Source organism: Haemaphysalis longicornis, unplaced genomic scaffold, assembly GCF_048455015.1.
Source record: "Haemaphysalis longicornis isolate Haplotype H1 unplaced genomic scaffold, Haemaphysalis longicornis Haplotype H1 scaffold_2, whole genome shotgun sequence".
NCBI classification, from domain to species: Eukaryota; Metazoa; Arthropoda; class Arachnida; order Ixodida; family Ixodidae; genus Haemaphysalis; species Haemaphysalis longicornis.
In genome coordinates, this window is record NW_027526295.1 from 102641302 (window position 1) to 102653232 (window position 11931).

General features: G+C 44.8%; 1 protein-coding gene across 2 annotated transcripts in view; it reads right to left on the reverse strand.

Annotated features, from left to right (window-relative positions):
* Na (sodium leak channel non-selective protein na) overlaps positions 1-11931 on the reverse strand; it is a 69783-nt gene that overhangs the window by 40701 nt on the left and 17151 nt on the right. For both annotated transcript variants that reach the window (XM_077698088.1, XM_077698087.1), the window contains exons 14-23: positions 11408-11545; positions 11249-11323; positions 9931-10062; positions 9240-9439; positions 8685-9161; positions 7171-7291; positions 5475-5606; positions 4744-4911; positions 2874-2978; positions 1797-1900 (exon numbers count right to left, since the gene is read on the reverse strand). In XM_077698088.1, coding sequence (XP_077554214.1) covers positions 1797-1900; positions 2874-2978; positions 4744-4911; positions 5475-5606; positions 7171-7291; positions 8685-9161; positions 9240-9439; positions 9931-10062; positions 11249-11323; positions 11408-11545 — 1652 coding nt within the window. The remainder of the gene's footprint in view (positions 1-1796; positions 1901-2873; positions 2979-4743; positions 4912-5474; positions 5607-7170; positions 7292-8684; positions 9162-9239; positions 9440-9930; positions 10063-11248; positions 11324-11407; positions 11546-11931) is intronic.

An 11931-nucleotide genomic window follows, 5' to 3' on the forward strand; every position in this document is an offset into this window, starting at 1 on the left:
CTGCGATAGAACGTTGAATCTCACTACATCGTGCGTTTGCCGAATTAAAATCATCAGTCAGTCTAGTCGGTCTCCTGATCGTTGGTTGCTCTAGGGGCATGGGACAGTATTTGGACACTGTGACATTAGCTTTCTGGTTCTTCAACATACAAAAAAGGTATTGTTAAATGAGAGCTCTGTTGTTGACAGGCAGTTCTTTTCCACTGAAACCAATTGTGCGACTTATAGGTTTGGAGTTCTTTTCTCTCTTGTAGTCTTGTTATTGCAGCATGATTTAAAAAAAAAAAAAAAAACGTCACGGCAAATAACAGCGCAATCACTGATTGAACTAGACATATGCCTTTACTTCTAAGCAGATAAATTCGACCAAATGGTGCAGCTGAATCTAGCAGAATGCTACCTGGGTAAGTGGAAATACTACGTACAAAACCGTAGAACCATTTAACTATTTATGATAAATTTGTGGTGGTAAGTTTGACAGGACTGTTATCTTAACTGAAACAAACAGCTTAATTAAGTGGGCATGGAGTAACAGCTTACACTAGTGCAGTGTTTATTTTACCCCGAGATACCGCAAGTAAAACTTGCCGATATCTGGGAACTAGTAGTGAAAATCTGCTTTTGTGCTTTTGATCCCTAATGATGTGCTACAGTCGTGTTGCTAAAATATGAGACCTTGTAAAATTCATGTATACACTATATATAGCACAAGTGGAAAAATAATCACAAGTCAGGCATGTATGACTCCCTATCGCTGTATCGAGGATCATGAGCACATGGTAACCACACCATAGCAAAATTTTATGGTGGAATATCTGCTGACTGTAATAGAAACAGGCACTTGTATAAAAGGATCAATGGCTTACATAGGGTATAAAATATTGTACAAATTATCACAAAGAAAGAATAATTCTGGAAATTCTCAGGGAATTAAGAAGGCACTGTACATGAGTTGCTACATATGTAAAATGCAATCATTGCAAAACCTTTCAATTTCACAAGCAGTCTCTGAAAATTGAAGTCACGGAGCCTGACGACTAAACTATAGTCCCTCGAAATTTGGCTAGTCTGCCATCTGAGGCCTTGAGCAGGGTCCTTTTTGCGATGAAAGCTACAGGCAGACAGCACATCGGTCGACTGCAGCACCATCTCAGTAAACTGGACCTTTTTGCGAATGTGATTATTCTAAAAACTAAATAGTTGTTTTGATACCTTCTCCTGACAATATTATTTTTCTTTTGTGCTTTTTCGGTTCTGAATACATTTATTTAGGAATTTTTTGACCGTGAAAAGTACTGTTGTTGCCTCTGATCGTCTGCTCACCGCAGAGTGCAGACGACCACAGCTAAAAGCAGCGTGCAAGCACACGACACCAATTTTTCATCTTTAATTGCTAGAAAAAGTAATTCCGGCAACAAAAAGTAAGCAAACAAATAATTCCTTAACAAAAGTTTATTAGAACAGCAGTTTGGTTCTTAAAAATGCCTCCTCAGCAAATGCCGTGAGTGCTCTGAGAGGGTGCCACGGTGCGCTGCTTTTCGTGTGCTTTCATCGCTGCGGCAACACACCGTTGTAATGCAAAACCAGCCCAGACGGCAGGCTAGCCAAATTTCTAGGGACTATAACAAACCCATACCTATACAACTTGACCGTGATGAATGAAATAGTACAGTGAGGTACGCAACTGTTGGTGGTTGGTCCACTGATGAGCTACCCCATCGGAGTGAGCATGAAAGAAGCGAAGCGACACCCAAAAAGAGGTGTGGTATGGTGCGGTTATACGAGAGAGGACGTACCAGACACGAGGCACCAAGATGACAGGGTAGGTGTCATTTTCCGCTGGCTGCAGCTTCATTTTGGTGACAAAGACCTTGCGCATGAAAAATCCAACACACTCCCTCTGAAACGGCAGGTTTGATTGGGGGAGGTTGAACAGCACTCCGATGAGAACAGGGCACTCAATAAGAGACACGCTTGGCATCATCTTTCATTAAGATAAGCCTAATTCATCCAGTGTGTGACATTATGGCCAATTTATGTCACTCCTTCATTCTTTATATATTTCATATTTTGCAAGCTTTGGTTGGTTGTTCAAAGGTTATTTTCTTCTCATCCTTTGCAGGATACCTTTGAAGCCAGGTGTGTACCATATTTGCATGATTGTAACGAGCCCCCAATTGTAACGCGCAGCGGAATTCGTCACCCGGAAACCACAAAACTGACTTGTTGCCGAGCACCAAGTCAGTTTTGCCAGTTCTACTAAGCCAGTTCTACCACGCACATGAAATATTGCCAATAATAACCTCAAAATTATACAAAATATTTAATAATTGAACATAATCAGCGCACACTGTGGGTAGCTGAAGCCCTCCCATGAAGCCTTGCACTTAAAGATGAAGTGCACTTGATAACAAAGGTATTAAGTGCCTTGCACTTAATACCTTTGTTTTTGCCAATCATGAACACATTGCTCCAGGGCGCCTTATGCACGGACACTGCCCAGTCCCGTTCCATTTCCACCAAGACGATTACTTTGCATTTGAATGAAGCCTTCATCAATCACTGAGCCGCTTCATTTCAGTTTCAAGTTTGTGGTTTCTGTTTTGAGGTTTTTGAGTTTTGCGTCTGATTGTAACGCGCAGGTATTTTGAACGTCTACTCTCATAAAAAAAGGTGTGCGTTAGAATCGTGCAAATACAGTACATGTTTCTGGGCATTAAAATACAAATAAAGCTTACTAACACCACTGAAAGAGAGCCAGGACTTATTTTTTAAAATGATAGTGCAAGCCCCATGCACCTTTAATAATTAACACAAAATGGCTGAGGTCAGAGATGAGGCGTGCTAAGACATACTAGTTAACGCAGACCCACCCTGGTTTTGATGTCCGGATCATTGCAGCGTGCCAGCCGGCCTCCAAACAGGTGCACCCCGTAGCACGCAAAGACAAACATCAGCACAATCAGCAGAATGGAGACCTGCAAGGCAGCAGCACAGGGAAGGCTCCGCTTCACTGCCACAAAAAGGCTGATTGGAAACTGCCTCATCTCAGACAGTTGGGGCTTCTTTTAATTGGGCATTCAACGTAGTGAGAAAGAAAGGTGTTTCTTTTTTCTTATTCAGTTTTGTTGTGGCCATTGTTCACGTTAATTTCGTCTTCACCACACTTTTGCACTTTCTTCACTGACGAAAGGTAACGTATATAATTGAGGATGTGCCACCCATCCTTCAAAATATTCATTATTGTAAACCTCTAAATACAATGCCCGCCAAAACAGTGTAGATATGAAGTAAAAAGGAAGCCATTGGGGAACTTTTGGGCCACTTGTGCCAAAAAATGCAAAATAGGGGCAGTACTTGCACATCAACAGTACATCTGCATTTTTTCCTTATCTGTCCTCGCTGAACTCATCAAAGGATGTGACACAGTCGATATCAAATAGAAGCAGCAGCTTTTCATCTATGATGCTTTCTTGAGCTTCAGATCCCATTGCCAGTTTGCTGCTTACAGAGGCCAGGTGGCCACCAAGATGCCTAGAGATGCCACAGTACTTAAAGGACACCCTGAGCACGTCTGTCAGTGCATACTGTCAGCTTTGCCCTTATCTTTCACTTATCTATCCGCTATTATGTTCTTTCCATCTACTCCCCGTTTACCCAGGATCGTGCTGACCGGTATTCATTTTCCTGGTAAACAACCCTCTTCCCACCCCCCTATAAACCGCACAAGTAATCAGGTGAACGTACACATGTATCTTCTTTTTTGTTCAAAACTGTAACCAATGGCATTTGCAGTATCAAAGATTCTTTTCGAAGGATCTTCGGGCATTTTCTCTGAAGGTGCCTCCTGAATTTTCAAAAGTGCTGAAGCTAATGTGATTCTTACGAGGTAGGTGGTGTTTGGGCTCTTTTAGTCAATTCAATACATATTTCACTCAGGAAGGGGCCAGGTAAAAATATGGGTGGGGCGTTCTCTTGGAACTTTATGCTAATTTGATTCTTTGTGTCGCCAGCTTTGATTCAAATTATTTGTTATAGACATGTGATCCTGCTTTGATAGGTGCAAGTTTCGTAACTAGTACACGATTCTTGCTACTGCTGGCAAAGAGCATAGTTGAAGCAATGCAAAACCTGACCGAACTACACAAACGTCGTATATTAGTACTAAATGCATTTAAGTGTACACCATAGCTCTTGATCAGTCTGTCAACATGCCAGTTTTAGTAGCATCTTTTTATGCATAAATTGCGATATAAGTGAACAGCAGACACATCTAATGCCGGTGCTACATGGCAACTTTCAAATGACAATTGAACATTTGCCCACAAGTTCGCCCTATGCATTTACAATAGGGCACTTGATAGGCAATTGGTTCGAAGGCCTTCGGAAGGCCTTTGAAACTGCCGTGTAGCACAGGTATAAACTACATACGAAGGTGCTCACATGCATGTGCCCAGTGTTACTCGTAAATTTAGGCCCCGCATTCTGAATACCTCCTCTACTCGAGTCTCCAGTCAAAAAAATCCCTGAAAGCAATACACGTGGAGTAGTGAAGGACAGACTCGGAGTACGACCATAAGTGAACCATCACAGATTACAATGATCTGAGCACTTTAGAGTGGTCCTCGTTCAACCATTAATGCTTTAAACAATGTGTTCTAATGCTAGACACGAGCTAGCAATCCCTTTCGCTGACTGCAGTACAGCAGGTGGGGTGGCTTTGTAGAGTGGCCATGCACGCACCAGCAGGATCTCCTTGAACCCGCGGCAGAGCTCGCAGACCACCTTGCGCATGTGGGGCACGAGGCTGAAGATGCGCAGGGGCCGCACGCAGCGCAGCAGCAGCAGCAGCTGGGTGCCCGACTGGGGCGGCACCCGCTGGGGCATCCAGCACAGGAACACCAGGCTCACCTGCAGGGGCATCATACGGGGCCTCATACAGGAGGGACCATACGGGGGCCATACGGGAGGCTGCCTCCCCTATATACGGTGGGGAGTCCTGGTGGATACGGGAGTTACTTTCCAAGTCATGCTGCATAAAATGATCTGCCTGCTTTTCAATTGACGCTCATAAAGGATCAAATGTTCTTTCTTGCCTAATGGCAGGTCAAATGTCACAAATGCTCTTCTGAAAGATGGCTCAATTTTACCCTCACCGGCATGCCCACACTAAACGTCTAATTAAAAGAGTGGAGCAGGCGCAGTAGGAAGCAAAAATTAATTTCTTTAAGCTCTGACGCTACCCACTACCTACGCAAACAAATTGCTGCACCACAATTAGCATTATGGGGGGCAGAACTGAGCTATTTACAAATTACACTGCAATGCAGCAATGTAATTTTTTTTGTTGATTAAATTACACATATTTCAAGTGTGTAGCCAGCAAGCAGGTTGGGTGCAACACAAGAAAAAAAAAACACGATGCATACGCGGTTGCATGCTGCCAGCCTCAAAAATGTGGAAGCAACCCTCACAATGAAAATGAAAACGTCTCCAATGCCTCCAATGTCCTTAATGAGGGCTTTTGGTGTGAAGAATAATCCATCAGCAAGCGTCTTCAAAGTCAGTTCGATGCTCATTGCTACCACAAATACATATTCCGCAATCTGCAAAAAAAGAAAAGCAAAATTAGGGGGACTGCCATTTGAAACCACTGCTTAAGAACAACAAAAAAAGTAACACATAATAAAGTCAGCTTTCACACGAAATAGGCACTGAGATAGTTAAACATTACTATGGGCATAGTACTGCCTTGAAATGATTGACATCCAGCTTGCAGTATTACATATATTACATGCAGTATTACATGCAGGTTATTGAATCTATTCACACACTGCAGGCCTGTAGCCACATTAACACTAAGCCACACAATATTACAAATAAAAGAACTTGTACCTTACTCTGTCTGCTACGTTTTTAAATGGAGCAACAATTGAAGGCAGTCAAGTGTGTGTTCTCGACGCCAAGTAAAAGAACGTCCCTTTAAACACATCATGCTGCTGGCAACAATGCAAAACATTTATCGATGCATTTTTCATCTACAACACCATATATAGAGTGCCCTAGAGTAGAGAAGAATGCTAGCAACCGTGACACGAGACGATGATGCAACTTGTACATTATATTGAAGAAATACCAATATGTATTATTCGAAAACATGACCTGAACTAAAACCGTGAAAACTAGCATACTTTTGACATTCTGACATACAATACTTTATGTTTGCGCCCATGCACATAACATGTTTTGTCCTTGTGCCGACAGAGGGTTTCAGGGCTACATAGAATGCCAACTGCCTAAGCACATGCAGCTAGAGAACACATGCTCGATAAAGTTCAGTTTTTGGCACTTTACCATAAAATTCAGTTCTTGGCACTTTAACACATACCATGTTTTAGAACGAGTCTATGAAGGCTATAAAATTGCACCTCCATACCAAAGTTGATTGATTGATTGTAGGGTTTAACGTGCCAACGCAATGCAGGCGATGAGGCGAGCCGTAGTGGAGGGCTCCAAATTAATTTTGACCACCTGGGGATCTTTAACGTGCGCCGAAATATCGTACACATGGGCGTTTTTGCTTTTCGCCTCCACCAGAAAAGCGGCCGCCGCGGCCGGGGATCGAACCCGCGTCTTCGTGCTCAGCAGCGCAACGCCTTAGCCACTGAGCCACCGCGGCGGGTCCCTATACCAAAGTATTGAATAAGTTTATTAGTATGTTTGAACTGCATTCCTATCCCCCGTGAAAATGGAAAGAGCATTTCCAGCAAGAAATCGTGATTTCTGACTCGATTTATACATTCTACCTGCAATCGACAGTTTCGAAGGTACTCAAAAAATTCTTAGTCTAGCTAGAAACTGCAGGTTTTTTTCTTCCAGCTGGACTGATAAACGTACTAGCTGGAACTAATAGTCGCCAGCCAGAACAAAATCTCAGTTCAGCTAGAAATGTGCTAGAAACTGAATTTCTAGCTAGAAATTCTGCCTATTTCTAGCTAAAAACTTTTATAGCTAGAATAGACTTCTGGTTCAATAATCCAGCTAGAAAAATATAATTTTCTTGTGGGATAGTATTCATGTTACAGTTTGGCTCTACGCATGCAAATAAAACAACACCTAGGCCGATAAAGCAAGTTAATGGAGCGAATAAGCCATATTCACTGGGCCCACCTGAAGCATGGGTGTGTTCATGATGCGCTGTGTGGGCGTCTCCATCATCATGGACACGCAAGACAGCGTGGTGACAAATATCATCATCCAGTCCAGGTACGTGACCAGACCAAGCAGGTTGCTGCAACGAGACGCGGGCAGGCTCACATACCCTCTTCGAGAACCCGCTGTACAGCTCAATTTCAACTGCTGTACGGCACGTTCATGAGAACGTACGATGGTGTCATGCTGCCCTGTCAGATTTGTGACTGAGCTTAATTAAGGCAAGACACTGCCTGTGGTGCCCAGATGGAGCAGCGTAGCATGATTTCGTTTCCTTGTGAGTACAAGCCCAGCACTTCCCACATGCACCCAGCGCCCCTTATGCTTCACTAGGATCACTCTTTCTATTCTTTTCTTCGACTGCTAAGGGAGCTCTGCAGTGATGCTTCAGTAGCCTAGGGGTAGAATTGCGTGTTTTGGAACGAATGCCCTGGTTTTGAGCCCCAGTGGTGTGCTAATTTTTTTCCAAAGAACTCATTTTTTTACTGTAAAATTGATCTCTTAGCTCAATTTTGCACATTTTTTTCATAAATACGGGTGCTTTGGTATCTCTTAGGATGGTTTAGACGTGAGACGCAGCATACCAACATGTTTAATTATTATGTTCTACATCACACCAGAAGTGCTCTGCTTTAACGTTTCGCGAAACGGAATATCACAGCAGCAGTGTAAGGCCTCATTCACACAGCCGTCACCTTCTCTGTCACGGCACCGTTACATCAAAAAACGACGACGGAGATGAAACTAAGTGGCGTTCGTACTGAAAATGGCACTGGAGCTCTTTGTCAGAGTACAGGGTCATTTGCGTAGTGATCAGTTTAGCCCAGAATTGAGCTTGCTTAATCTGATGGACTTGCCAAGGCAAGATAACCGTTTGTCATTAAGGGTAACAGAGTGGATCCCTAGAGAAGGGAAGCGTTGCAGGGGGCGGCAGAAAGTTAGGTGGGCAGATGAGATCAAGAAGTTTGCAGGGATAAATTGATCACAGTTGGCACAGGACCGAGGTAATTGGAGAATAATGGGAGAGGCTTTTGCCCTGCAGTGGGCATAGATAGGATGGTGATGATGATGATGGTGATGATGATGAATCTGACAAGTAAAAAAAATGTCCTGATATATAGGATACGAAGCGACTAGATAGCTGTAAGGCAAAAAATAAACAATGGCTTAGATTTTAGCTTTGAAAACCGCGTGCTCACTTTTCGCTAAATTTAGCCGTAAAACTTAAGTTTCCTGATTGGCTGGTTTACCGCGGTGCGTGATCCCGTAGGGTTGATGGAACAGAAACGTAGAGCTCAGCTTTCCGCCACCGTCACACCGTTTTTGGCGAGAAATCGCTCAAGAAACTGTCATCCATGACAGAAGACGGTGACGTGACGGTGACGTGACGGGGTGAGAAACGGCTGCGTGAACGATGCCTAAGAGACAGACTGTCTCTCCCAGAGGGAAGAAGGGCCCCCGCCCCCACTCACTGCACGGCCTTGTACTTGATCTTGCGCTCCTGCCCCGTGACAGGGTCCCGGAAGCGGGGGTCGTAGCGGGCGTACACGATGGTCTGGCATAGCTTGCGGAAGCGGCTCTCGCGGCCCACCACGAACAGGGGCGTGTCGAAGTAGGGGTGGTTCTCGCGGAGGTCCTCCTCCCGCTGGTTGCGCTTCATCTCGGCCTGCTGCCGCTTCTGCTGCAGCATCTTGATGTCGAAGTCGTGCAGGCTGCGCCCCGAGGCGGCCGCGTTCACCGAGCCCAGGTCCCCCCCGCCGTTCTCCCGCAGGTGGTCGTACGTCTGCTTCATCTTCACCGAGCCGCGCACCGAGCGCCGCATGCTGCGCGAGCGCGAGAACCGCCGGTCCAGCCGCATGGCGGGCTTCTGGCCGGCCTGCTTCTGGCCCTTGACCACCGCAGGCATGGGCCCCGACTCGCCGTCCAAGAGCCGCTGGTTGTTGGAGTCCCTGTTACGGTGAAGAGAGAGAGTGCCTCAGTGCCCTGCAGAGACGAGCGAGAGAGACGAGATACGACCCTGTACTCACAGGACGATGCTGGTGACGCTGACCTTCTTGAGCAGGCTGGCGGCGTTGCGGCCCTTGCTGGGCGAAGACAGCAGGTGGATGGGCGGCTTCTTACGGTACGTGACCAGGCTCTCCGGCAGCTCGGCTGCCGCCACCTTCTTCAGCTCAGAGCACTCCTCGGGCAGCTCCTCCGCAAACTGACGCATAAAGCTCTCCCGAACCTGTGCAGAGAAGAGCAGAGCCGGGATCTGAGAAGCTCGCTTTTCAATGCTGGCCCCGTGGCACCGTGTAAAAATCAGTGCAGCACATGAAAAACATGGCAAGCAAGCACGAACGTCCTGCGGGATGTTTACATGGCAGCCAAAGATAGCCAATACCACTGCCATCCACTGAATGTCTAACTCTGGGAAGGTTTAAACTAACAGCTTAAGGTATATACACACAAGTGTAAGCTATAAGATCCAGATAGATGTCTGTTGAAGTACCCGATTTCGGATGCTCAAGGAGACACAATAAACTGTGCAAATGTGTGATGGTATAGCTCGTGATTACAGTCACTGCACGATACTGACCCACTTTTGTCCATTATCTAATGAGCCCGGATCACAGCTTGAAAAGATAGTGAGCATAAGAGGTATCTTCAACGAATCAAAAAAAAAAAAACTGAAAAAGGGAGATAAAAGGGGGAGACCACTTTTTGCTGCCAACCCACCTTGGGCACGCCAAACTCCGAGGGTGCTCTATGGAGTCGTGTCATTTGTGGACTGTCGGCAAACCGCTCAAAGAAACGGAGCCGTATGGGCAAGCCCTCAGTGATGCCCGCACTTTGTTCTCTCGCTTTCAGCTGCGAAAGGTGGAGGGAGAGGGGGAGGGAGAGGGGACGGAGAGAAGATAAGATTAGATAAAACTTTATTTCCGACAAGCGGGGGGCTCGGAAAAAAGTGAAATTAATTCACTTGACAAAGTCCGAGCCCCAGTTACAGACAGCAACGGGCATCACAAAAGTACATCTTTCCAGAGAAAATCGTTTTTGCGTCCGCCTCCACACACACAAGCGCATTCATTGACACACACAAAAACATATGTGAAAGATAATCTGTTGCACTAGTAACACTGCTCAAGCCACTTGGTTCATTCGCATGCATAAACCTACCTATGTACTGCAAACCAAAGATGGAACACAATTAAGAGTCAAATGCAAAGGCTGCATGCACTGCATTTCTTTACCTGCCATCATTAGCTCCCTAGTAACTTGCTTTGACAGCTTATAATGTCAGAAATTTTTTATTACAGCAAAAACTCATTACAAAAGACAGGGTTACAAGAGACACTTGGTTATAGGAGACATTTGAATGAAAACGGTTTGGTTGGTTTTCCTATGTATTGCATAGAAGAGGCCTTGGTTATAAGAGACGTTTCTTGGGTTCCTTGAGTGTCTCTTGTAACGAGGTTTTGGGGTAATGCATTCTACACTGCCGGGGGAACTTCATTTGTTTGGTATAAAGCATACAAAACTTATGCGATTATGCATATTTTACCATGGTGTTGTGAACACCAAGGGGCCTGTTGCCCACTATATCATGATGTCTAAAGCTTGACTTCACATTAAAAAAAATCGCAAATTTTGGGGTTTCACGTGCTGAAGCTACATCTGGGGTGCGCGACGAGGTGCGCTGTAGCGGAGTGTTCCAAATTAATTTTGACCACCTGGGGACCTTTCACGTGTTCCGAAATCGTGATACATGAGCATTTTCATTTTCCACCTCGGACTCCGCATTTTCTACATGACGCGCAGTAAGAACATGCATTCAATATAACAATATGTAGCACTTTTCATTACTTCAACATTAACTGTTAGTATAGTGTTTGAATATATCCTTGCAGGAGGCAACTTGCACCATTCAGGACTTGCTCAGTTCTACACCTTGCCATCCATTATGGAGCCTTACAATAAAGCATGCAAATGAAAAAGAATTAACAAAAAAAGGAAAGAAAAGAAAATAATGTACAATCAGTCCTTTGCCACTCACCTGTTTCAACTTCTTTATGTCTTCATCTAACTCCAAGTTGTCAAGAATGACAGCTACAAAAAGACTGAGCACAATCTAGGAAGACAGAAGACAGCAGGTAAGAACTGAAAATTTTTCACTGTTCTGTTCAGATCAGTGGGAGGCTCTGAAAAAACTCACCAGGGAGACAAAAAGGTGGTAGAGGATAAAATAAATGGCCACCAGTGGGCCAATCGTCTTGCTTGTTCGTAACATCGTCTCGTTCATCACTTCGACCCAACCTTCTTGGGTGAGAATTTGGAACATCGACATGAATGCCTGCAATGAAACCACGATTGAAAGAGGAGAAAGGCACACGCATTTGAGGACGTGGGCAAAGCACCGCACAATTGGTTTATGGATGCAAAATTCTGGAATGCAGCTGTGTAAAGGATGATGATCCAACAAAATTGGGATTCAGTCAATATGGTCCCTTGTGGAAACCGAGATCCCAAATGGAAGATGATCCCAAGTCAGCTTGAAGCGTGCAGCATTTTGATGGTGCATTTATCGTAGCTAATGAGTTCGCCCACATCAGTTGGTAATTGATGGCATGTTTCAGCGCATTTATTCCTTTTTATTATGATTTTTTCCACTTTTTTTTTTTCATGCTAGCCACACTAGCCAGGATAAGGCCTGGTGTTTCGTCCCATGGCATTTTGGCC